Source organism: Perognathus longimembris, chromosome 10 (genome assembly GCF_023159225.1).
Source record: "Perognathus longimembris pacificus isolate PPM17 chromosome 10, ASM2315922v1, whole genome shotgun sequence".
Taxonomy (NCBI): Eukaryota; Metazoa; Chordata; class Mammalia; order Rodentia; family Heteromyidae; genus Perognathus; species Perognathus longimembris.
The window spans coordinates 2427285-2452546 of NC_063170.1; the positions used below are offsets into that span (position 1 = coordinate 2427285).

Here is a 25262-nt window from a genome sequence, read left to right on the forward strand (position 1 = left end):
CAGCCTCGCACGCGCCCCGTCTCGGTCTCCCCAGCGGGCTCCCGGAGCCCCCGGCCACGCCCGAACGCGCGCCTCACTGGGGGCGCGCGAGGCCAGAGGGGACTGGCGCCAGGGCCCCCCGGGAGGAGTGGGGGACCCGGCGTGAGGCGCGGGCCTTACCTGTGCCGGGGAGCTCCGCGCCGTCCCCACGCCGGCCGCTCTGCAGCGCGGGCCGGACTGCGGCTCCGGTCCGGCCCCGGGGCCCCCGGGCAGGCTCTCGGTGGGGGTGACGGGGGGCGGCTCGGGCGCCTGGGCTGGAGGGGCCACGGCCGCCGGCGTCTCCGGAGACACAGAGGTGACCTGCAAGGAGAAGAGTGGACACGTGAGCCTCGCCGCGCCTCCGCGGACCCGAAGGAGAGCCAGGGCGCCGGCCCGGGCGCCGTCTTCCCCGCCACACCCGCCGGCACGGCCGGGGCCCCGGCTCCGGGCAGCAGAGGAGCGGGGGCCCCGGGAGGAGACCGCCAGCGGCTCCCTCGCGCGGCAGCCCGGGGACCCCGGGCCACACGCCGGGGGTCTGCCCGGTTCACGGCGGTCACGCCGGCCCAGAGCCACCGCATCCTCCCAAGATGGAAGCCCGGCCCTGGGCCGCAACCCCTGCCTGCCCGGCCCTGGCTGCCGACTGATCTCCTCCGGCCTCCCACCCGGAGCCCAGCGCCGGGCGCTCACGCCTGGCATCCCGACGGCTCGGGAGGCTGAGACGTGAGGATCGCAGTGAGGCCAACCCAGGCGGGAAGGCCCACGCAACCCTTATCTCCAACTAACCAACCAAAAGCCGGACGGGGGGCGTGGCGCCAGTCGTGGAGCGCCCGCCGGAGGGCGAGGGCCGCAGCACTGACGGGGCGTGCACAGCTCGGACTGGAGCGCCTAACCCGGCGCCCCTCCTTCTCCTGGTGGGCTGTAGAAAGGGAGGCTCGGGAAGGGATCCGGGGCCCCCCTGAGGTCGCAGGCAGACCCGGCCCAGGCCAGGGCCTTCCAAGGCCCCAGGCGGCCAGCTGGGCCCTGCCAGGGTGGGGGCCGGGCCCGGGGCCCGGGGCCCCTCCGGCTCCCTCCCTGCGACTCGCCATGGAGACCGTGTGGCTGGTGACGAGCAGCTTTATGTGTCTTAGGATCTGTGCCATAAAACCCAAGTGCCCCGCAGAGACGGATGGCGCGGCATCCCGGAGGCGGGGCGAGCGACGGGCGGGTTTACAGGGTGCTTCCTGGAATACTCTAATTCACAGGAGCCCCCCGGCGCGGCTGCCCAGACCGCGGGCCACGGACCCCCCCGCGCCGGCTGGGCCAGCTCGCGCGCGCTCCCCTGGGGCCGCGTGCCCACGCCGGGGCCCCGCGCGCGTGGAGGCCCATCTCGCCCTGCAGGGCCTTCCTGGCAGATGCCGCCACCGTGCCCCGAACCGTGCTGGGACGTTCCACCAGGGGGACGGTCGGGAGACGCCGGCCCGGGGATGCTGCGTCTACCCTGCGTGGCCGGGGTGAGGGGCTGGCCCCGGGGTGCCGTCCAGCCTGGTCCAGCGCCTACCACGCCCCACCCTCCCCCGCCCTGCGGCCCCCCACCCCACCCACCACGGCCCCGCCACGCCCCCCCCCCCCCCCCGCGCCCGCGGGCCGCGTTCTGCCCGGTGAGGCCGGCCACCGGCCCTCGGCGGCCCGGATCCCCCGCCACGGCCCCCGGCGGCGGCAGAGCCCCGGAAGGGCGCCCGCGTGGGCCCCGTGGGGGGGCCGCCTTCCGGAGGGGCCCGCCGCCCGGCCCCGGCAGGCAGACGACCGGAGGGCTGTTCCGTGTGTGCGGAGACGGGGCGTAATTGGAAAGTTATTAGATGTGGAATACACACGGCACCCAGCAAATGAGTAATCAGGGACTAATTAAGCGCGCGCGCACGGAGACCACGCGGGCGGCGGGGACAGCTGTGCGGGGATCGGGCCACGCGGAGGCGGCCACGGGGGCAGCGGGAGCCCGAGTGGACGCCGGGCTGGGTCTGGGCGGAGACGACGCGCGTCCGGCCAGGATGGCGGGCGGTGCCCGGCCTGGGCCAGGGCCCCCGAGCGGGGCCGAGCGGGGCCGGACGTGCCCTCCACCCCGTCCGGGCCGCGGGCGCTGCCCCGTGCGGGCGGGGCCGGACCGGGAGGCTCCAAGGCCCCAAGGCAGCCCCTGGTTGTGTCTGAGGAGTAGCCAGGGGGTTCCTCACCCCAGGGAGGGCTCCGGCTCTCATGGGGGGCAAACCAGGGCCCCTGGGGGTCCTCAAAGCCCAGGCTGTGGTGGGGTTCAGGGTTTGCCCTCTTAGGCTTTTGCTACTAAGACACAAGCGAGAGACTGAGCGGCAACGACCCGCAGTGACGCCGTCCTGGGGCCTGGAGTCCATCCCGTGTGCGTCACAGCCCTCCGCCACGCCTGTCCCGTGTGCGTCACAGCCCACCGCCACGCCCGTCCCGTGTGATGTCACAGCCCGGCCACACAGTGACATCACATCCTCCCGGGCGACACCCCGACTCCCTGGCTCGCCTACCCTCGTGTGTGCACACACGGGAGCGTGCGCGACCGTGCACTTGACCTGTGTGTGTGTGCGCGTGTGCGTCTTGTGGGTGCTCGCACGCTCGCTGACGTCGCGGGCAGCGTGCACGCGCGTGTCCACGCCTGCGGCTCGCCTTGCGTGCCGTGTGTACTGCGCTCCGTGGGGGAGGGGCTTCGTGCTCCGCCCCACCCCCCGCTGCCTCGGCGCTCATCCCGTCCCCCCCCCCCGACCCCCCTCCAGTTCCCCAGCAGGGGGGCCCCACACTTAGCATCCAGGCCCCATCACCGCGGCTCAGAGACACGCAGCTACCTGGAAAATGCCACACAGCCCGCAGACGGACAGCGGCAGGACGAGGCCCGGGCGCGGTCCTGGGCGGGGCTCTGTCAGCGGGCGGGGGGAGGGGGGTCTCCTCGCGACCCCGGGCCGTGGGTGTGACATAATGACTGCGGAAGGCACCCCGCACCCCCCGGGGCAGTCAGTTTATCAAGTGCTGACAGCGCATTAGCCGAGTGATCACTAGACTATTAATTTCTCTCCCAGCCCTTGCCGGGGGTGTAACGGTGAAAAATGGCAGCTGAGCCGCAGGGACATTCTTCAGGGTGACAAAAAGTAAAAATAGCTCTAATTGAAGTTGATAGAAATTACACCCTTTAAAAACACGTCGGGAGCCACGGGCGGGCGGGCGGGCGGGCGGCGAGGGGCACGGACGCGGGGCACGGCTCCCGTCGCTGGCGGAGACGCGGGCTGACGTCAGGGCCGGGCACCCGCCTCCCGGGCACCGTCGGGGCCGAGCGCCAGTGTTCACCTCGTCCTCCCAGCGGCCAGCACCGCCACCGTGCTCCCGGGGGACACCCGGGCCGGGGGGCCACGCGACCCCGGTGTGGTCATCCACACAGCCCACCCGACGGCCACCCCTGGCCCCAGGCGTGAGGAAGGTGCACAGACAGACAGACAGACAGAGGAGGGCATCCGCTGTCCTGGGTACACACGCGAGGAGGAAGGCGTGCGAGGTGAGAGTGCACACGTGCGGCTGTGCCGCTGTCATCTCAAGGTCGTGCCAGAATCTAGCCCAAGGCCGGTGGTGCACACCGGCAATCGCAGCACTCGGGAGCCGGCCTGGGCGGCGAGGCCAGACCCTGCCCCAGACGACACAAGAGGAAGCTGGAACCTCTACGACGCCTCAGCAACAGGGCTGTTTAACACGGGCCTGGCAGGTGCTCGACCCTGGAATCCTCTCCTGAGGCTGGGCCCAGCCTGTGTCCCTCACCCAGGGACAGGGGGGCCACCCACAGGAGGGGCGCAGAGCACACCTCCCACCCCTCCTCGTGGCTCCCGTCCCCGAAAAGCCCTGAAGGAGGGGGAGAGGTCTCCAGCTACGGGGCCAGCGATGGGTCCTCGCCCCCCCCCGCTGTCCTGTCCGGTCCAGTCCCAGGCTTGGCCCGCCCCTGCCTCCCTCCCCGGCACTCCTCCAGTGACTGCTTTAATGAGTTCCTGGCCCTCTAATTAGCAGGTGCGGCTTTGAAAGGAAGCGCCTGGTGTTTACCTTGCTCCGAGCCTTTAATAACCGAGCCCAGGCGGCGGGCTGGCTCCCGCCTAATCCCCCCTGAGCAGGGCTTAATGAGCCTGGCGCAGAGCGAGCGGAGCCTGCCTGCCCTCGCCAGGCCCAAGGCGCCCTCCCCCGGCCCCTCGGCCTCCTGCACCCGAGCCCCGGGGTGCAGGCTCCTCCTCAGGCCTCGGGACCCCGCCGGCCACCCCACCTTCACATCCACACGCGTGGGCCCCGGGGGTGGGGGCCAGGGACCTGGGGCAGCCCCGGAGGAGGAGGGGGCTGGGGGGGGGCAGATGGCAGAGGTCACAGGACCCACAGGGGTTGGGCAGGCGACCTGCAGTCATGGTCACACGGGGCCTCCTGTCCTCACCCAGCACCCATCCAAAGCGGGCCACCCCGGCTCCTCTGCCCAGCAGGAGACACGGCAGAGGATGGCTGGGTGGTCTCTGTCCCTGCCCGGCCCCGCCCAGCCTCCATGTGCCCCCAGCAGCGCCTGGCCGGCCCCCGCGCTCTGAGGGCGTCTTCCACAGCCTCCTTCTTTCTTTCAAGTAAACGGCTGAGCCGGGGGCTGCGGGGGAAGGGGGGGGTGGAGGCCCCGCCCACCGCGTGGAGCCGCTTGGAAGCGCTGCTGCGTGGAGGGGAGGGAGGAGGAGCGAGCCCCGGCCTGGCGCTCCCCCCACCCCGCTGGGCCTTTATCTGGCTCAGCCGGCTCTTCCGGCAGCCCCACCCGCGGCCCGCCCTCCAGCCCCCCCAGCCCCTCCCGCGCTTGGGCTTCCTGCCTTCCAGCCGCCGAGCCTCCCTATGCCCGCACCGCCACGCACACATTGGGCTCCTGGGGCACGCAGGGTCGGAGGTCAGCGGGATGGAGCCGTCGGAAGGTGGGGTCTCGCGGGTGGCAGCACCTGCTGTCAGCCCTGCGGCCCGCGGAGGGCTGCTGCCCGGAGCTGCAGAGCCCGGGTTTGCGGGGACCGGAACTTGCCGTCAATGCCGCCAGCCACAAATGCCCGGGACAGTGGAACCCGCCCAATGCCCTCGGGGAGGCTCTGGGGACAGCGGAACCCGCCCAATGCCCTCGGGGAGGCTCTGGGGACAGCGGAACCCGCCCGATGCCCTCGGGGAGGCTCTGGGGACAGCGGAACCCGCCCGATGCCCTCGGGGAGGCTCTGGGGACAGCGGAACCCGCCCGATGCCCTCGGGGAGGCTCTGGGGGACAGTGGAGCCCGCCCGATGCCCTCGGGGAGGCTCTGGGGGACAGCGGAACCCGCCCGATGCCCTCGGGGAGGCTCTGGGGACAGCGGAACCCGCCCGATGCCCTCGGGGAGGCTCTGGGGACAGCGGAACCCGCCCGATGCCCTCGGGGAGGCTCTGGGGGACAGTGGAACCCGCCCGATGCCCTCGGGGAGGCTCTTCGGGGAAGCGGAACCCGCCCGATGCCCTCGGGGAGGCTCTGGGGGACAGCGGAGCCCGCCCGATGCCCTCGGGGAGGCTCTGGGGACAGCGGAGCCCGCCCGATGCCCTCGGGGAGGCTCTGGGGGACAGTGGAGCCCGCCCGATGCCCTCGGGGAGGCTCTGGGGGACAGCGGAACCCGCCCGATGCCCTCGGGGAGGCTCTGGGGACAGCGGAACCCGCCCGATGCCCTCGGGGAGGCTCTGGGGACAGCGGAACCCGCCCGATGCCCTCGGGGAGGCTCTGGGGGACAGTGGAACCCGCCCGATGCCCTCGGGGAGGCTCTTCGGGGAAGCGGAACCCGCCCGATGCCCTCGGGGAGGCTCTGGGGGACAGCGGAGCCCGCCCGATGCCCTCGGGGAGGCTCTGGGGACAGCGGAGCCCGCCCGATGCCCTCGGGGAGGCTCTGGGGGACAGTGGAACCCGCCCGATGCCCTCGGGGAGGCTCTGGGGACAGCGGAACCGCCTGATGCCCTCGGGGAGGCTCTGGGGACAGTGGAACCTGCCCGATGCCCTCTGGGAGGCTCTGGGGGACAGTGGAACCCGCCCGATGCCCTCGGGGAGGCTCTGGGGACAGCGGAACCCGCCCGATGCCCTCGGGGAGGCTCTGGGGACAGCGGAACCCGCCCGATGCCCTCGGGGAGGCTCTGGGGGACAGCGGAACCCGCCCGATGCCCTCGGGGAGGCTCTGGGGGACAGCGGAGGACAAGGATGGGGTGCTTCGACGCCAGCCCAGCCACGGCCCGTCCCTGCGGGGTCTCGCGCCCCCATCCACAGCGACGCCCAAGTCGCCCAGCCCCCACGCCTGGCGCGTACGGTGGCCGGGGAACGGAATGGAGTCCTGGAGGCCCACGGGCCACGGCACCCGCCCCGCAGCCCCGCTGGGTGTCACCCAAGCGCATCCGCGAGTGCAGGCCGGCGGCTGGCCCTGTCAGACACAGGCTCGCGTCCCGCAGCGGGCCGTGGGCCACGCTGCCTCTGGAGAAGGAAGGGGGTGCTGGCTCCGAGCCCCCCCCCCACCGGCCCTCACTCCTGTGGCCTGCCAGCGGCCCGCAGAGCCCCGAGCGGCAGGTGTGGCCGGTGGGGAAAAGCCACGGAGGCCCAGGGGTCAGGACCGGGGCCTGCCAGGCTCGGCCCCCGGCACAGGAGGGGCGGCCTGAGCCCGGCTCCGTGCACCACAGGCCCCGTTCCCAGTGGACAGACCCCCCCATGCCATCCCACCGGATGGGCTGGCCGCCCCGGCTTGCCTCGGGCTCCCCGGCCATTTCTGAGGCCCCAAGAGCAGCACCCTGCCCCCCCCCCCAGCTCATGTCATTGTGTGGTCTGCAGAGGGGCAGAGCACCGGCCTAGCGCCGCCCCCTGCTGGCCACGAGCGGCGCTTCGCACCTGGCCCCGGCTTCCCCCCTCAGCAGGGCCGGCCTGGCTCACCGCACAGGCGCAGAGCTAGCGCCCGCGTCCCGCACGCCTTGCCCCCGTACCTCCGCGCCCCTGCCCGCCACCCCAGGCGTGTGACCGTCCAGCGGGCCCAGGACGAGCTCTGCCAACTCAGCCCGGAGGGGGGCAGTGGCCAGGCCTTCGCTGGGAGAGCTGCTTCTCGCCCGCCCGCCGCAGCCCCCGGCACCCAGGCGGGCCTGCCTGATGCCCTCTGCTCACAGGGCGCGCGGGGCAGGACGGGGGGGGGGGGCAGGAAGCGAACGGATGGGGTGGAATCACCCGGCATGGCCTCCGCGGGCCACATGAAAGAGGCCTGTTGTCCGCACGGAGCGCGGCCGGTGGCCAGCCCAGGACGTCCCCCGGGGTGGCCTGCCGCGGCCGCCCGCCCCACACACGGACCAGAGCGCGCACGCGCGGGGAGACGCCTGGCAGACGGGGCCCGGGGCGTGCAGAGCCCCCCGTCTGCCAGGGCCGGGCAGCCCACGCCGCAGATGGGGTCACCAGCCTCAGGGCCACAGGCCTCCGCCAGGGAAGGCGGGCCTGGGATGAGAACCTATAAACCACAGGCTTGGGCCTAGTGGTAGAGTGCTCGCCTTGTATACATGAGGCCCTGGGTTCGATTCCCCAGCACCACATATACAGAAAACGGCCAGAGGTGGCGCTGTGGCTCAAGTGGCGGAGTGCTAGCCTTGAGCAAAAAGAAGCCAGGGACAGTGCTCAGGCCGTGAGTTCAAGGCCCAGGACAGGCCAATAAATAATCCACAGGCTTCTCTGGCTCCGTGCATGCCCTGCTGTGGGTGCAAGCTCGAGGGACCCCGAGAGGCCGAGCCCTCTCTCCATGTGCGTCCCACGCAAGCGAGCCACTGTGTGCGGGGATGGCGTGCAGGCATGGCCTCCACCATTTGAGGCCGTGGGGAGGGGCTGTGGTTGCTCCTGTCTACACGGGGGGGGGGGCACTGGAGGGCTGACGGGGGCACTGACTGGAGGGCTGGGGCGCTGAGCGGGACCCTCTGCCTGCGCTGCCTGGCTCCGGCTGCCCTTTACCCCTGGGGCAGGGTGCGCCCAGCCCGTTCTTGGCCCCCTGGACAAGGGTGAAGTGGAGTGGGTGGGCTGCTGAGGACACAGGCCAGGGTGGGGCTCAGGCTGTGTCCCCACCGGGGCCCTGACTGGACCCCCTGCCCGTCCCGACGGCCCACACCTCCCTGGTCCCTCACCCGGGGCCCTGGTGCCCCCTCAGCCCCTCAGCCATGGCTGGAGGACTCACGGGTGCCCGGAGCAGGGACTGGGAGAAGGGAGGAGAACGGGGTCCCCGCCACCGGGAAGAGGCAGGCGGCGGCAGGCGGGGGGGAGGGGAGACGGCGGGGGGGGGGGGGGGACAGCTGGTGCAGCCGCGCCGCCCACCCCGTGGGCACCTGTCCCCAAGCTGGCGGATTTCACACCCACGCCGTCTAGAGGGGGCTGACCTGCGCCCCGTCTTCCAGGGGAGACCCCTCCGGGGCGGGGAGCAGCTGCCCCGGCGGCTGGCGGGCGGGAGGCCGGGCCGGGGCCCGCGGCCGCGGTGCGGTGCGGGGCCAGGCCGCGCTAAGTGGCTTGTGCTGGCGGGGAGGCGGCTGACAGGCTGCGAGATTAACAAAGACGCGCTCTGTTCCCCGCAGGTCACGCGGAAAGCCCGGCCGCGACCCCTGTCTCTTCTCCTTTCTTATTTTTTGTAAGAAGAGATGTTTGTTCCTGAGCTGGAGGGGGGGTGGGGGGAGCTGCCACTTCGCCAGCTGTAACCACATCAGCTGTGGCAGGCAGGAAGGACGCCGCGGTCCACCCTGAGCCCCGGGAGCCCCCCCCCCCACCCCCCCAGACCAGCCCAGCCCTCCTCTGCCTTCCCCCAGGCTGCTTTGCATCCGGTTCCTGGCAGAGACCTGCCCAGGCCCTGGCAGCCGCTGGCCGGCTAGCAAGCAGCCACCGGTGCTACGAGACCACTGTGGAAAAGGTCACAAGGAGCATTAAGTGCGCACGCACACATACGCACACACACGCACACGCACGTGCACACACACTTAAGATTCTCTGTAGTCTTTTAAAAACTCTACTGCTGTTCCAAAGGTGATGCGCAGAGGGGCCACCGTTTCCCAGCAAGGTCACGAGGACGCTTCTTTGGGACAGTGTCATCCCTTCAAGCGGAAGGTATTTTTGAGGCACAAGGGTCTGAACTCAGGGCCTTATGCTTCCTAAGCAGGAACGCTAAGACTTGACCAACAACCGATCGCGGCTCTTCTTTGCCTTCTTTTTCAGGTCATCTTTTGCTTCTGCCTGGGCCAACTTCGACATGAATCCTCCTATGCCTCCCAGTAGCTGGGATTACAGGCGTGAACGTCAAACCCAACTTCTTGAGATGGGGGCCTAACTTTTTACCCAGGCCGATGGTGACCAGTTGTCCTCCGGATCTCAGCCTCCTGAGTAGCCAGGATTACAGGCGTGACCCATCCCACGTGGCTCCTGAGTGAGATATATTCCTCACTAGTAAACATCACTGGTTTCTTTTAAACTCGCAAATGTGGTTATATACCGTAGAAGGGATGAAGTTGATGGGGGTACATTGTACCCACGTGTGGGAATGTCACAGTGAGACCCCACCCCTTGTACAAATGAAGCAGAGCTGGCTTTGGAGTTCCACGCTACTACACACGCGACCCGTCCTCCAATGGAGCCAGGCCCCCTGCACCACCATGCCTGAGGGGCTGTGCCATGATTGGTGCACATACAATGCTTCATTTGCATGAGAAGCTGTGCCATGATTGGTACAAACATGATCCTTCATTTGCATGTCTCATACACACACACCCCCGTTGGTGTGCACACCCTTGCCACACCTCCTCTGGCTGTGGAAGCAGGCTGTCTGGCTCAACTCTTTGAGTCAGCCTGGAGTCACCCTCCCCACGCTGCCCCTTAGTGACTTCACTGGAATGAGCTGCTGACGGGGAGAGGTGCGAGCAGCGGAGTGACAGCAGAGACAGCGGCACGACAAAGGGAGAGAGGCAGAGGGCAGCGGGGCAGAGATGACGGGGAGTGGAGGTGACAGAGACACGGACGGGGAAGGAGGGAGAAGCCACGGGAGGCGGGAGCTGAGGCTGGGAGACCCTGGCTTCTGGAAGCTGGGAGCTTCCCACACGTCCCACGGCGACGGGCCTCCAACCTCGGGGCCCAGAGCCACGCGCCAGGGCCTCACCGTGCGGCCCAGGCTGAGTGCTGGGATTACAGGCATATGCCACTGCACCTGACCCGCATAGGGCCTTTGGGCCAGACTGAGAATCGAACCCAGGGCCTGGTGCTTACCAGGCCAGTGCTCTGGCACGAAGGCCATGCCCCATCTCCCTTCTGCAACACCTCCTGGGGCTGCTCGCCCTGGCGTGGAAGGCCGGAGCCCTGCTGGGCTGAGGATTGCTCCTGGAGGTGGCCCAGCCCACCTGACACGGCTGACACCCCAACTCTGCACAGAGGGCCAGCCCTAAGCAGGAAGACGGAACGGCACCAAGTCTGCCCCAGCCACCAGCAGGCCCACACCAAGATCTGCCCAACCACAGAAGGACCAAGCTAGCGGGCTTCTTCCTGGGACTCGGCCTCCGTCACAGCCGGGAGCGAGCGGTCTCCCTCCCCAGGGCCTCTGGGGCAGCACCTTGGGGTGCCTGGTGTCAGCAGCAAGGGTCACAGAGGAGTGCCGTGTCCCTCGGGTCTCAGGAGGCCACGGAGCCACGGAGCTCTGTGTCTATCAGGTCCTTTTGTGGGAAGCTTCTGGAGCCTTCTGCCTCGCTAGTACCACGCCGGTCCTGTTCTCCTTGTGCGGGTGGTGGTCTGCCTGGGGTTCCTGCCCAAAGCGTGGTGCCGTCATTGACGGGGTGCCCTCCATGACAGCCCTCCCATTAACCTCGCAGCCAGCCGGGGGTGCTGGCTGCCCCACGCGTGCTTACCCACGAGGAACCCCAGGTCCCCAGGTGCCCCAGGGCGGGGAAGGGCACCAGGGTGTGAGCAGGAAGTCTACCCTGCGTGTGTTGGACGGGGCTTGTGAGAGCGTGGCCTTGTGCAGGTCCTTCGCCCTTGGGGGTCTGGGTCCTAGGCTATAAAACGGGGGAGCAACAGTACCACAGCCCCAGTGTCACCACACCGTGTGGGCCCACGGAACCAGCCCCGGCAGAACCCGTGACACAGCAAGCACCCGGCAAGCGCCAGCCGCCGCCATTGTGCCACAGTGCCCGATGTGGGCGGACGTCGCAGCGCCCCCGGGTGGCAGGGAGGGCTTCCTGCAGGTAAGGAGTGACCCAGCCCGGGGCCGTGGCGGTGGCCACCCCAGCAGGCCCAGCCCGTGCAGAGGTGGTGAGGGTTGTCCTCGCAGGGGGGAGTCTGAGGGCCCCGGAGTCGCAGTGCCGGGACCCCGGGCCGCCTCCGGGAACGCCTGCAGGACGCCGCTCCAGCCAACACCGCACGCTCTCCCTCTGTGGGGTGCGTCAGGGCCTCGCTCTGTAGCTCAGGGCGGCCTCGCTCGGCCTTGGAGGCTGGAATGGCAGACCACCCCACCGCACCCCACCCCGGGGAGCCGACAGTCGCTTCACTGAGCCACTGACGTCGAGGGCTACGCGTGACGCCCGCCGCTGGCACTGCCCGCCCCGCCCGCCACCAGCAAGCCAAGAGTCCGTGTGGGGGAGCCCCCGGCGTTCAGGCCGGGGAGCCCCCCCCCCCCCCGTGTCAATGACCGGGGCTGCTTGCAGCAACGCAGGTCTCCAGCCTTGTGCTCATTGGGATCGGGAGGCCAGTCCCGGAAGCCAAGTCGCACCCGGGTCCCCCGGCAGAGGTGCAGGGCCGTTAGCCGCAGCAGGGAGGGAGGCCTCGGCCCCGCCCCGCGCCCGGCGGGAGCCTGGGCCGGGGCCGGGGCTCAGCACTGCCCGCGGCAATGGCCGCCCGCACACCAGGCAGCCGGGAGGCTGGCGGGGGCCTCGCCCAGCACAATGACAGCCCGCTGAATTGTGATGAGGTCGGCCCCGAGCAGGTGGGATAAATCGTGGCTGGCCTCTGTCAGGACGCGGCTGAGTCAGAGCAGATTAAATTAATAATGATTAATTGGGACTCTTGAAAGCTGAACTGCTGGGCGAAGATTAGAGTGTGCGTTCGAGTGCTCTCTCTCTCTCTCTCTCTTTCTCTCTCTTATTTCCTCTCTTCCTTCCTGGCTGCGTCTCCTCCCCCAGGTGACATTCGAGGACGGGAAATTGCAAGTGTATGATTTGCGTGCTGGGGCGGCCGTCCGCCTCGGCTCCGAGGGCCGCGGGCGGCCGGGCTGGGCACGGCGGGGGTGGGGGGCGGGGGTGGGGGGTGGGGGGAGCGCTCCGCAGCTCCCCGCTCCAGGGGGCGGGCAGAGCCATCTTGGGCCACGTCGCTGGTCCCTGCAGGGCTCGGCTCGCAAAGCCCGGTCCTGGGGCGACCTGGACACTGTCCGCATCCCCAGCCCGGGCCTCGGGGTCGCCCCAGCCCCCGGGAGCCCCAGGGTGTGGCGGTTGCCAGGGGCTCTGATCTGCTCCGCGCACACGGCTCGTAAAACGCGAGCAGGTCTCGACCTGGGAGGTTCCGCCATCAACATCTCCGCCGGTCTTGGCAGCCACCCTGAAGCCCGGCGCCAAGGCGCCATGTGAAGGGAAGGGAGAGGGGGCGCCCGGCCCTGGGGGTTCGGGAAGGTTCTGGGCCACTCCAGGGCCCAGGCTGGGGGGAGCCTCCGGCCGGGGGAAGGGCCTCAGACCCGAGCCCCCCCGTGGGGTTCGGCTCGGGGGCCACGCGCGGGACCTGGGTCAGAACCCGCTGCCTGGCGGCGCCATGGCCTGGCTCTCCCACCGCCAGCCCGCGGCACCCCAAACTGCAGCGTGAACACGCACCGTGGGCGTGCCCGGCCGGGCCGCACACTGGGCGTCGGGCCCCGTCCCGACGTCGCGGGGCGTGGGGGGCTGAGGGTGGTCCCGGCTCGCACGCAGCAAGCCACAGGTCTGTCCACACCACAGGAGTGCCCAGTGCAAGAAGATGCCAGGCCGGGCCGGGCCCCGCGTAGCCCAGGGGACACACGCCCAGCGGGAAAGCCGCACACCTCCTCCCTGCACCCAGACCCGGGGCCTCCAACTTCCTTCCCACGGAGCCCAGCCACCCTGGGGCCCCGGGGCCCCAGAGATGGGGGGCAGAGCCGTCCCTGCCCGTCATCCGACAGCACGGTGCGGTGGTCCCCGCCACCAGCCGCCACCTGCGGCTACTGCCACGTCCTGTGGTCCCCGGGGCTGCAGGGAGGCCTCGGGGCACCAGGACGATGGGCCTGGCCACGGCACAGCCACGAGGCCCGGAGCTCTGTGCTCCCCCATCAGCAGGGAAATGGGGGGGGGTGACCCTTGCTCTCCTCCTGGGCACTGGGGCCCTGGCTGGGGGTAGGGGGCCCTTGCTCTCCTCCTGGGCACCGGGGCCCTGGCTGGGGGGTGGGGGGGTCCTTGCTCTCCTCCTGGGCACCGGGGCCCTGGCTGGGGGTGGGGGGGGGCCCTTGCTCTCCTCCTGGGCACCGGGGCCCTGGCTGGGGGGTGGGGGGCCCTTGCTCTCCTCCTGGGCACCGGGGCCCTGGCTGGGGGTGGGGGGGCCCTTGCTCTCCTCCTGGGCACCGGGGCCCTGGCTGGGGGGTGGGGGGCCCTTGCTCTCCTCCTGGGCACCGGGGCCCTGGCTGGGGGTGGGGGGCCCTTGCTCTCCTCCTGGGCACCGGGGCCCTGGCTGGGGGGTGGGGGGTCCTTGCTCTCCTCCTGGGCACCGGGGCCCTGGCTGGGGGTTGGGGAGGGCCCTTGCTCTCCTCCTGGGCACCGGGGCCCTGGCTGGGGGTTGGGGAGGGCCCTTGCTCTCCTCCTGGGCACCGGGGCCCTGGCTGGGCGAGTGTGGCCAGTGCTGGGACGGAGGCCACCCTGGTCCTGCCTCCAGGCCACCACCGACCCCCGACGCCAGGGCGGCCGGCCAGGCACCATCTGCCCTGCAGAGCACAGCCTCCCGCGCCTCCACCGCATGAGCCAGGCGCCGCTGCCCCTGCACGGGGGACAGGTGGGCCGTGCCGCCCCCGACCCATCACCTGCCCCGGGCCTCCAGCCGTCGAGAACACCTCGTGGGGCATGTGCCGCAGGGAAAGGCCCCTGGGGAGGGGCTCCCCCCCCCCGCCTCCTGGGCGAGGCTGCCGCTTCTGCACAGGGCACCGGCCGGAGCCCTCCCCCAAGGTGACCCTGCGGGAGAGAGAGAGGCTCTGTCGGTGCGCGTGAGCAGGGCGTGCATGCGTGTCCCACACACACGTGTGCCTCGCAGGCGTGCCTTAGAAAGGCACAGCCAAGGAGAGCACTCAGGTGTCAGGACTGGCGGCGGAGGAGGGGGCGGCAGGCCCCGGGGCGGGTCAGCGGTGGCGCGCAGACTGGCTGGGGCAGAAGGGGCGGGGGGGGGGGGCGGGGGGCCCTCGAGGACAAGCGTGACGGGATCTTTTGAGGCTTTCCAGGAAGTTCCATGATCCTCTGGGGTGCGCGGAGCAGGGCCAGGCGGGCCGCGGGCGGGCGGGCCCCCCCCCCCCCCCCGGGCCACCGAGTCGCCAAGCGTGGCATGTGTTGCACAACTTCCGGGAGCCAAGGCCGACGCCGCCATCTGTCTCCAACAGACCCGGAGCTCCCCTCCAGCTGGCCTCCCTCGCGCTGCCAGCTCGGTCCCCGAACCCCAGGACACAAGCCGGGGAGAGACAAGGGGCCGGGCGCCGCGCCCAGTGCCGAGGTGCGAGCCAGGCCCTGGCCCGGCCCGAGGACAGACCCTGGCTGGCCGGGCGGTGGCGACGCCTCCCGTCCCCTTCCCCGCGGCCCCCTCGGGGCTTCCAGCCAGGACACAAACCCTGCCTTCACACCCCCAGGCGACGGCAGAGCGGACGCGCGGGGGCCCCGATCTTCCACCCGAGGCTGTCGCCCGAGGGGGGCAGATAGACGCACGGCCTGCGGCGCCGGCTGGGCCCTCAGGGTGGCGCCCTTCCTTGTCCAGAGCTGACTTCCCTGAGCGGGGGACGGGGGGAGGGGGAGGGGGGCAGCCGGCAAGGATGGGGTGCCAAGGCCTCCCGCGGGGCCCTCGGCACGCTCCCTGGGTGACAGGCTGCACCCCCGGTGCACCGTGTCCCTTCGCCTGGGGACCCGGGGTGGCTCTGCCCAGCTGCCCTGTGTGTCCCCAGGGACGGCCCACGCCGCGGCAGGCTGTGGTCTCTCTGCTCTACCCCGGTGAGGAAGGCCTCCGTCCTGGTGTTTGCGGCCTCCGTGGCGTCTAAAGTGGCCCTTTCCCTGCAGGTGGTCTTCTGGTGTCTCCAGGAGTCGAAGCCAGAGCCTCACTCCCATGTGCGGGGCAAACCACGTGACCGCCGCCCCTGCCGCCGCCTTCGAGACCGAGTATCTGGGTGGCATGCGGCAGTCACGCCTATAACCCCAGCCGCGTGGGAGGCAGAGATTGCGAGGATCACAGTTCAAGGCTCGCCTCGCCGAACACGTTAGCCATACTCCATCTCAAACAAGGAGCCGGTCCTGGTATATCAATCTGAGGCTAGCCCAGGAGACTTCGCCTGGAAAATCCAATAAAGGGCCTGAGGGCAAGGCTCACACGGTAGAGCGCCTGCTTAGCCAGCAAGCGAGCACAAGGCCCCAGTTCAAATCCCACCGCCACCTTCCTAGAGGAAGGGTGTTTCGTTGCCGAACGCGGAGCGGGGCTTGGGCCCGGTGCCACTCCCCACCGCTTCCGCGTGCGTGATAATCCCCGCCGCAAACCACTGCCAGGCTGTCTGCGGGGGGGGGAGGGCTTCCATTTCCTGTGTGTTAACTGTTCTTTCCAAATTCCGGCTGTTTCTGCAAACCTGCAGCCTCAGCTGTGCCCCCGAGCAGCAGCGCCCGAAGGGCCGCGTGGGCAGGCAGCTGGGCGGGGAACCCCCCCCCCCCCCCCGCCCCGCGCTGCCCGAGCCCAGCTTCCCGCTTCCCACCGACGCCCCCGCCGGCCGGGGCTCCCCGCTGGGGGCCGCGGCTCCGCCGCTCTCCGGCAGCGGGGCCGAGTCGCCAGTCAGCGACTTCTCCACTCGCGCAGCCCCGCCGAGCCCTTAATTGTCGGACATGAAAAGCCGGGGCTCTGTGGCGGAGCTCAGGTGTCAGGCGCGCGGCAGCCCCCACCTGGCACGCGCCGCGCTCCGCGGAGCAGATGTGAGCGGAGGCGGCGCCCGCTCCCGTGCCCTGCCCGCGCTGCCCTCGCCCGCCTCCTCTCTGTTGGATCCTTCTGTGCTGTCATGTTCTTTGTCTCCGCACGGCACGCTGTGATTACACACCAAGAGACATCCTGCGGCGACAGCTCCGCGCCCCGCCGGGCGGCCGCCCTCCCCCGCTCCCCCCGCTCCCCGCTCCCGGCCTGAGCCCGCCCTGCTGGGCGCTGGGCCCTGGGCCGGGCAGCCGGGGGGCGGCACAGCCGGTCCCTGCGGCCGCCGCCCCGTCCACGGGCACTCCCTACCCCTCCCGGGGCAAAGGCCGCCCCCCCCCCCCCCTGTCCCAGGCCGGCCGCCCGCGCGGCTCCGTGGGCAACACCAGGCTCTCTGGAGCCGGCCCGGTCTGCCTGGACCGCGCGCCATCTTCCTGCCTTTGGCCTCCGGGGCTGGGGTCACCGGCCCGTACACCGCGGTCAGCTCCCCACTCCCAGGCGGACTGTGGGGACCGATCTCAGGATGTCACACGGGGGCGGGGGGGCGTGACACCCAGAGGACGCCCAGAGGACGGCACGAAGGGGTACGGCACCCCCCTGCCGCCCCCCCCCCTGCCGTGTCTCACACACACTGGGGCTGGGGCCCTGCCTGTAGACGAACCGCAGCCCGTCCCACGGGGACAGGAAGGTCGGCCAGCCGCCCCTCCCCCCGCCCAAGGCCGCATCGAGCCCAGCTCCAGAGCCCTCCCCCTCCCCCCCGCCCAAGGCCACCTCGAGCCCAGCTCCAGAGCCCTCCCCTCCCCCCCGCCCAAGGCCTCATCAGCCCAGCTCCAGAGCCCTGCCCCCCACCCGCCCAAGGCCACCTCGAGCCCAGCTCCAGAGCCCTCCACCCGCCCAAGGCCACATCGAGCCCAGCTCCAGAGCCCTCCCCTCCCCCCGCCCAAGGCCACATCGAGCCCAGCTCCAGAGCCCTCCCCCCACCCAAGGCCACATCTAGCCCAGCTCCAGAGCCCTCCGCCCCGGTGGGCAGGCGTCAGAGGGCACCTAGGCTCTCGGGCCGTGGTTCTGGGCAGTAGGGCAGCTGTGTCCAGCAGCTCAGAGGTGTGGGGGGCCAGAGCCCGCTCCTGTGTGGCCCGGGGGCACCCCCAGAGGCTGCAGGGGGAACCCGGTCCCCTCCCTCCAGCCTGCAGGACTGGTTTCCACAGCCAACCCACAGACACCAGAGGAGCCAAGGATAACTGGGTTTCAGCCACTCCGTCTGGGGGTAATTAGAAATGCAACATTAGATAATTAATACAGCATTGAATTGTGGCACTGGGTCCAGGAAACACTTCACAGAAACTGAATTATTTTTTTTTTCTTTCAGTGGTGCTGAGGTTCAAAGGCCCCCATGCTTCCTAGCCGGGCGATCTACCGCTTAGCCAGGCCCCCGGCCCCTTCTGGCCCTCCTTGTTGGACAGGGTCTCATACTCTTTGACGGTGGCCCTCCTTCTGCCCCGCACGTAGCGGGGGCACCGGTGTGGGCTCTCACTCCCGCCCGGGGGCTGGCGAACCTTGCCCCCTGGGTTGGCCTTGAACCACAGCCCCCCTGTCTTTGCCTCCCATGGAGCTAGGGTGACGGGCACGAGCCGCCCCACTTAGCTGCGAATTGTGAATCTAGACCTAAACCCAGTACAAGAAAAACAGATAACCACGAGAAAACAACGAAGAAATGAAAACGCATGATAAAAAAAAAACCTCCCCAGGGAACCATCTAGGTGCCTCTGGGCGCCCCCGGCGGCGGACCAAGGGTGGTGCCCAGTCCCCTTCCCGCTGGGCGGCAGGTGGGGGCGCTGGCCGTCCCACGTTCAAAGCCACGCGCTGCCCCGACCTCTGCTGGCCTCCACGAAGCTCACCCCGGGCGGCTTGGACTCTGTGCCCACGCAGGTCCCCAGAACACGGCCGAGCCCAGAGCCAAGCTTCCGGCAGGAAGCAGACTTCACAAACCACCGGCGGGGAACGCCCTGACCCCGTGAAAGACCGAAACGCAGCCACAACCAGCGGACAGCCGTCCGAGACCCGGTGGGAACACGCACCCCGCGAGGGCGGCAAGCCTGGGCTACGGGGACCCGCACTGTGACCCCCAGAGAGGGGGGGGGGACAGGAGAGTCCCCGACCCACGCTCCTCAGCAGCCCCCGCGCAGCTGGCCTAGAAACAGGGCAGCCAAGCCCTCCGCCCGCGAGACCCGCGACCACGCGCCCTGGCCTCCCTGGCTCCGTGGGAACACGGGAGGAACGAGCAGCGATGGGGGGGGGGGGCGGGATGCGGTGGCTCCCCGGGCCTGCGCCTCCTCCTGGGCCCGGCCTCGTGGCGTAACCCCCGCCGAGGGGGTCTGACTGGTAATCATCTCCTTTGGAGAGGTGCTGGGAGGGTTCATTAAATCAGGCGGCTGCACCGGAGCCGCGGGTGGGCTGGGGCTCGCGGATGGACGGGAGACGCGCTCCTACGCAGCCCGGCCGGGTCACCCGCTCCCGGGCCAGGGCTCAGGACCCCCTGGGCCAGGAGGGGCCTCCTCGCTCCCTGTGGGCGAGGGCTGGGCACTCCCGGCTTCCTTCCTAGAGACCCATGGGGCGGGGGGGGGGGGGCTCTTTCCCCCCTCTCACCCCTCCGGGAAGCTCTGTCCAGGCCCCACCCAAGGGCCCGAGCAGGCAACCCAGGACCCAGCCCCTCGGTGCTGAGGTGGCACCCGCTGCCCTGGGAGCCCGCAGGCCAGGTCCTGGGGTTGCCTGGTCTCCCACAGGTGCAAGGGGGCGGGGTCAAGGGCGGGCCTGGCTGTAGAGCTGGGGGAGAGGGCGCGGCCTGTGGGCGGGGATCCGAGGGCTCCCCACTGCCGGGCAGCCCCAGCCCACCTCCCCCAGCCTCCAGCCCTCCCCTCCTGCGGTGACCCAGCCTCACCTCCCTCCCGCCTCTCCTCCCCACGGGAGCCGGCACCCATACCAGGCATCCTTCCTGGAGGGGAGGCCGGCCTCAGTTTCCCCCTCCTCAGTCAAGTCAGTCCTGGAGCTGAGGCAAGCAACCTGGTGGGTGGGGTCTAACAGAGCAAGACATCGAGGCGGGCACTGTGACCTGGCCGTGGGACCTGGCCGGGCTGAGTGGGGACCCCGGGACCTGCATGCTAGCCTGGCTGTACGTGGATGGGCACAGAGGGGCACGGATGGGGGCTGCACCGTGCTGACATGACAGGGAGGGACTGGACCCCAAGGCCCAGGGATATCGAAGGGTGCTCTCTGGCTCTGCCCAGGGCCCACCATGCCCGTGCAGAAATAAACCAGGCCAGACAGCAAAGCCCTGGGCAGGGCACCCTCCCCCCGCCCCCCCCCCCCCGCCAGGGCAGCCTCTTCCCCGGCACAGGGCGCCACCTGCTGGGGGCACGGGGCTCCGCACCCGCATCACCCCCGGCCCAGCTCCTCCCTGGGTCTGGGGTCTGACGGGTCCCCCACTTCCGCAAACCACACGGCCTCAGAAGCTTCACTGGGGACAAGCAGAGGGGCTCAGGGCGGCTCTGGGACGCAGGTGTGGGGTGGACGTTCACCAGCATCCGGAAGCCAGGCCCCCGCGCCACCCCCCCCCCCCCGCCGCCATGTCACTGTGAGCCCAAGCCCCGTGCCCGGTGCCCGCCCCGGCACCGAGCTGACTCACGGCTCGCCTCCTGTCGCCCGGAGGAGGGAGCTGACGTCACGCTGGCATCCTGGGAGGGAGTGCCCCTGCGGGGGGAGGGGCCCTCCCTCTGCCTGGGGGGGGGGCCCACGCTCACTTGGTGCCACCGGCCACCTCAGCCTCTGGTGGCTGACCACCTCCCCGCAGGCGCACAGCAGCTCCGAGAGACTGCCCCCCGGGAAGCTACAGAAGATGCCCTGGGCGCCCCCTCCAAGCGTGGGAGGGGCAGGGGCAGGGGGCTGGAAGGCAGATGGGCACAGCTCGGCAGACTCCTTGGGCCCCACGAGCAGGGAGGCTGGACACCAGGGCACGGTGGCCCCGCCACAGAGGGCGCTGTGCCCACCCCACCCCCCGCCCCAGCAGGGAGAGAGGCGCTAGGTACGGAGCCACGGGCTCCTGGGCCCGGGCTGAGAGGCCCCAGCAGAAACCGTTCCCCCGTGCCAGCCTCTGGCCACTCGCCTCCGCCGCCGTCTCTGCCAACCCCAGCCGGGCCTGGCCGCCCGTTATCAGTGGAGTCACACAGCACGGGGCTTTGCGTCTGGTCTGGGCCCCTCACGAGGCTTTTGAGGCCGGCCGGCTGTCGGTCAGTACCCTGTCTCCTCTCCGCGCCTGGGGGTACCCGCTGCAGGACACCCACTTCATTTCCAGCCTCCGCCTTGGCCCCCCACAACCAGTGCTGCTCCCCTTGGGTGGACACTGGCTGGCCTTGGATGGCCCGACATGTCCCCTTCCAACCTCGGTGCCTTCCCCTCCGGGGGTGAGAACACAGGGGTCCAGACGGGCCACACAGCTGGCCCGGGCCCCGCGCTGAGGAGGGGGCTGGCCGGGCGGGCGGAGGGGGGGCCCTGGCGCCAGGACCCTCGCCCACGCGTGCCCTCAACCCCCAGCCGGTCCCCACGGTGGCGCTCGCATGGGGAACCACGGGGCTCCGTGGCCAGGGTGGCCCAGCGCCAGCCCCCGTCCTGCACTCGGCCCACCAGGAGGCCCCCTGTGCCCAGCTCACGCCCAGTGGGCTGGCCGAGAGCCCGCCCGGGGGCGGGGCGGGGCGCCGCGGGTCTCCCGTGTGGGCCTGGGGCGGGGCAAGAGCCCAGCAGAACCAGACTCCTTTCAGGAAAAGAAAACCTGCCAAGATCCAGCCAAGAAGGCGTCCGAACAACCGGAGGGGCAGGAAAGAAAGCTGTGAAAGGCTTCCCGGCGCGGTGGGCACCACGGGGCACCGTGAGGCGCAGCAAGAGCCAGCGTGGAAAGAGATCTTTCCAGCACGGCCTAACTGCCCCCCCCCCCAACGCACTGGGGTGGCCTGAGACGGGATCAGCCGCCCCCCTGGCTGGCCGCAAGCCCCAGACAGGATCAGCGCCACTAGCACACAAGGAACCTGGGCGCCCGCCAGGGCCTCCGCGGCCAGGGCGCACACCCACTGCCGGGGCGGGGGGACGGGGGGACGGGCTGCGGTGGGCGTCCGACAGGCCCATTTAGCAGCCCGTCTCTGCCGGGCGTAGGGCAAGATCTGCAGTCCGGCTCGCACCCCGAAACACCCATGGCGGTGTTGCGGGGCGCTGGCAGCCTGGGGTCTCGAGGGCCTGAGGGACGGCTCCACGCTGCACTCCCAAAGCAGCCGGCCCGGCTCCGTCCACCCGGAGCGCCCCACAGCCCCAGCGCCGAGTGACACCCCCCCCCCCACGGGGCCGCTTTAATTGTTTCCAGACTCCCAGGCCGCTTGGAAGGGGCCTGTGGAGAGGGGGGAGAGCCACACAGGGCCCCCGCGACAGTCACTGGGTCAGAGAGGTGGGCGTCAGGGCTGGGGGCGTGACTCGAGTGGCCCAGTGCCAGCCTAGCAAGCAAGACCCGGGGTTCAAACCCCAGGACGTGTTCAAACAGGGACGTGTGAAAGGAAGGGCAGGGCCACCAGGGGGCGCTCTCCCCACCCACCACCGAGGGAGATCAGGTCTCTGGGGCCACTGGGGGCCCTGGGGACACCGCGGAGCGGCTGGCGCAGACGGCGGGGCCCCAGGCCGTCACCAGCCAGCGAGGGACAGACCCCACCCAGGCCTGGGGGCGAGTACACATAGGCCGGGGGTGGCCCTGGCTGTCTCCCCCCCCCAGTTCCTCCCCCCCAAAAGGTAAGAGGACCACGAGCTGAGCTTCATACATAGCAAGACTCTGTCGTGCAGAGCAAAACGGGGGGCACAGCCACGCTCCCTCGATGGCTGGTATCGCTCCCCTTGCACCCTCGTGATGAGGCCCTGGGGGGGGGGGCAGAGACCCTGGGAGCACCGAGGGGGAGGGCGCTCGGGGGAGGGTCCTTTCCCTGCCGCCTGCTCCACAGAGGCCGGAAAGGGTGGGTTAGGGCGGGGAGAGGCGGCGAACCCGATTCCGGGGGTCCACACTTACAAGATTACCTACTTAGGTGGGGGGGTTTGTTTTGGGGGGAGGAGCAGGACTGAGGTTTGAACTCAGGACCTTGTCCTTCCTAGGCAAGCATGCTGCCCTGTGAGCAACACAACACCCCAGCGAGAGCGCCGCCGTCAGCGGGGCCGTCTGCCGTCTCGCAGGGCACACCAAGCCGCACCCCTGCGCGGAAGCCCCCGTGAACGGCCGCAGGCTGCCGCCCCCTCCCAGGGAGGCTGGGGGGGGCGAGGGCCTCAGGGGAGCCGACGCGGCTGCCCCATAACCTTCAGCCCTGACCTCATTCCCCACGGAGGCTTCTGCAATTTCTCCCGATTTTCCACATAATTAGCTGAGCGGGAGATGCGGCCCCTCAGGCAGGAAGGAGCCGGCTGCTGGGAGCTGGGGGCTGGGGCGGGGGTGGGGGTGGGGGGCGGGGCCATCCCTGCAGGGTCCCCAGCACACCACAGGCCGGCCATTCGGGGACGGGAGAGGCAGGAGGAGCAGCCTTCAGACACAGGTTCGAATCTCCACGCCGAGGCCAGGGCCGTCCAGGCCCGGCCTCACGGTTGTGAGGAGAGCAGCCCAGGGGCGGAGGACGGAGGACGGAGGCGTGGCCAATGCGGACGCGGCGGCGGTGCCAAGCCCAGGCCCAGGCGTGGGGCGCAGAGCCCGTCGGGGGGCCGGGACGGGCCACCCCCTGCTCCAGTGCACCGCGGAGAACGTTTCAGTCATCTGCTACCGCGGGAAGACGGGGGCTCGGGGCTCCCGGGGGCGGGCGCCCCCGCCCTAAGACCCTGCCTGTGTAAGCTGAGTGGACCCGGGGCTTCCCGTGTGTGGCCGTTCTTCCTCCTAAGCAGCCCACGGCACCACGGAGGTGGAGATGGGGGGGAGGCGGGCGGGGGGGGGGACAGCCCAGGCTCCTCTCACACCCGACCGCGGGCCGCGGGGGGCTCATCGAGGATGGCGGGGCCCCGGCCCCCAGGTCCGGGCAGGGCGCTGACACGCACCCGCCGTCGGTGGCCGAGGCCGGGCCCTCCGGTCCCGCCCGCCTCCCGGCTGACGAGGGCCCGTGACACGGCCGACGCGGCCGGCCGCTGGAGCGCGGGGGCCGAGGGGGCGCGGGGGAGGCGGGGGGCTGCCGCGCGCCCCCTCTGAGGCCCGGCACGCAGCTCCGGGGCCCGCTGCGTCTGCCACATCAGACACCGGGGCAGAGACACACACTAATTAGCTGTCACGAGTGAGCCGCGTGGCGGCCCGGCCCCCTCCCCGCCAATCTCCCTCCGCCGCGGCCTCTGCCGCGGCGTGTCACCGCGTGATAAAAGGAAATATGTTCAAAGAGGGACCACTAACAAGAGTCAGGCGCTGCGAGGCGGAGGGAGGCAGATTGCCGCTGACACCCGCCTGGGAGAGGCGCAGGAATTAAAACCATTAGGAAGATCGTTTGTCACGGCGGGTTTGCAGGAGGAAGACGGCGGGGGAGCAGGCTCCCGCCCCCACCCCCGCCCCCACCCCGGGGCCTCGGGGCGCCCCCTGGGGGAGGCCGGCACAGGCCCTCGGGGGCTGCCCTAGCTGCCCCCGCGGCCCCCACCGTGGGGTGTGCGTCTGAGGAGCAGGGGCCGGCAGCCCCCCCCCCCGTGAGGGGGACCCACGGGGCGAGCCCACGACCCGGGCCGTGCCACGGTCTCCCGCCTAGGTGCCCAGCCGGGCCTCGCCCGTCCAGACGCTCCCCGGTTCCCTCCGCAGACGTGCCCGGGACGGGCCTCCCCGCGGGGTCGGAGGCCACAGGGGGCGCGCCAGGCCCTGCTGTCCGCACGCTGGCTCTCGGGGCGGCGCGACCTGGCCAGGCGCTCTGCGTGGGCAAGCGGAGGCGGGCAGCACAAAGACGGGGGGCAGGCAAGGTGCAGGGCCCCCCCCCACGCCCTCCCCCCCCCGCCCCCGCCGGCAGCCGTGGCTCTGATCCTCCATCTCACCCGGGTGACTTCCTGGCCCTGGGCCCTCCCTCCCCCAGCAAGAGCCTAGATCCTCCAGGCCTCAGCATGGGGAGGGGGGGACCCTGGCCCACAGCCCCGAGCCTCTGCCCCGAGACGCTGAGCAGCGTGCGGGGACCCGCGGAGGGACCCGCTGGCAGGAGGGGGCACCGCCGCGGGCACGGCGCCCTGGGGAGAGGCAGAAGGGGAGCTGGCGGGCCGTTTTGGGGTGTGGGTGCTTCCTGAAGCCTGTGTGGCGACTGCGGGGCGGTCAGCCCTCCGGGGGGACCCGGCCCGACCGTCGGGAAGCCTCGGGGCAGGCCCCCCGGGCGGGAAGGGCTGGCGCTGGGCTCCTGCCCGGCCCGTGGTCGGCGAGCCTGTCGGGGGGCGCTCCTACCTGCCCTGCGTGGGCCTCCTCTGGGCTGTGGGGTACTTCCCTTCTCCCAGCCCCCCCCCGGGGCTCCCCCTCCCGGCGCCCCTCTGCCCCGCCGCCCTGGGGCACAGCAGGACGACTGGACTGGAGGCGCAGAGAGGTCAAGGCACCTGCCCAAGGTCACACAGCCTTGACCAGGAACGCCGACGCCACGCCTCGCAGATCAGGAAACTGAGGCCCAGGCCCTGGCTCGGGGTCCTTGGCAGCGCCCGGGGGCCGAAGCCGGGGGCGGGGTGGAGGCTGCGTGGGCCGGGCTGGCTGGCAGGAGGCGCCGACAGCCGGCTGGGCCGCTGCCACGCGCTCCCCCCCCTCCTCCCGCGCCACCGCCGCCGCGGGACCCAGAAGCTGGCGGCGCCAACTGGTGTGCCGCCTCCCCTCCCTGCCCATCTGCTGCGGGTGGCAGGCGCGGGTCCCTGCGGGGGAGCGCCCGCTGCCGCGGGGCGGGGCTGCCCCCTCCCCCGACCCCCCACAGGGGCCGCGGGACGCCGGTCACAGCACGGCCTGGGGACGGGGACCTGGCCGGGGCTCCACGCTCTCCCCCGCCCCCACCGGCCCTGGCAGGCCCTCCTT

At 71.1% G+C, this 25262-nt stretch overlaps 2 protein-coding genes across 2 annotated transcripts in view; one reads left to right on the plus strand and one right to left on the minus strand.

The window, feature by feature from the left end:
* Gse1 (Gse1 coiled-coil protein) overlaps window positions 1-25262 on the minus strand; it is a 194470-nt gene that overhangs the window by 133444 nt on the left and 35764 nt on the right. Inside the window, 1 exon segment of the mRNA XM_048355001.1 lies at window positions 160-339. The gene's annotated coding sequence lies outside the window, so the exon portion shown is untranslated.
* On the plus strand, window positions 1102-11828 carry LOC125358398 (collagen alpha-1(I) chain-like). The gene is made up of 7 exons (XM_048355509.1): window positions 1102-1508; window positions 2334-2401; window positions 3365-3760; window positions 4882-6483; window positions 6872-7198; window positions 11082-11222; window positions 11731-11828. The coding sequence occupies exons 1-7, from the start codon at window positions 1102-1104 to the stop codon at window positions 11826-11828; spliced, it is 3039 nt and encodes a 1012-aa protein (XP_048211466.1).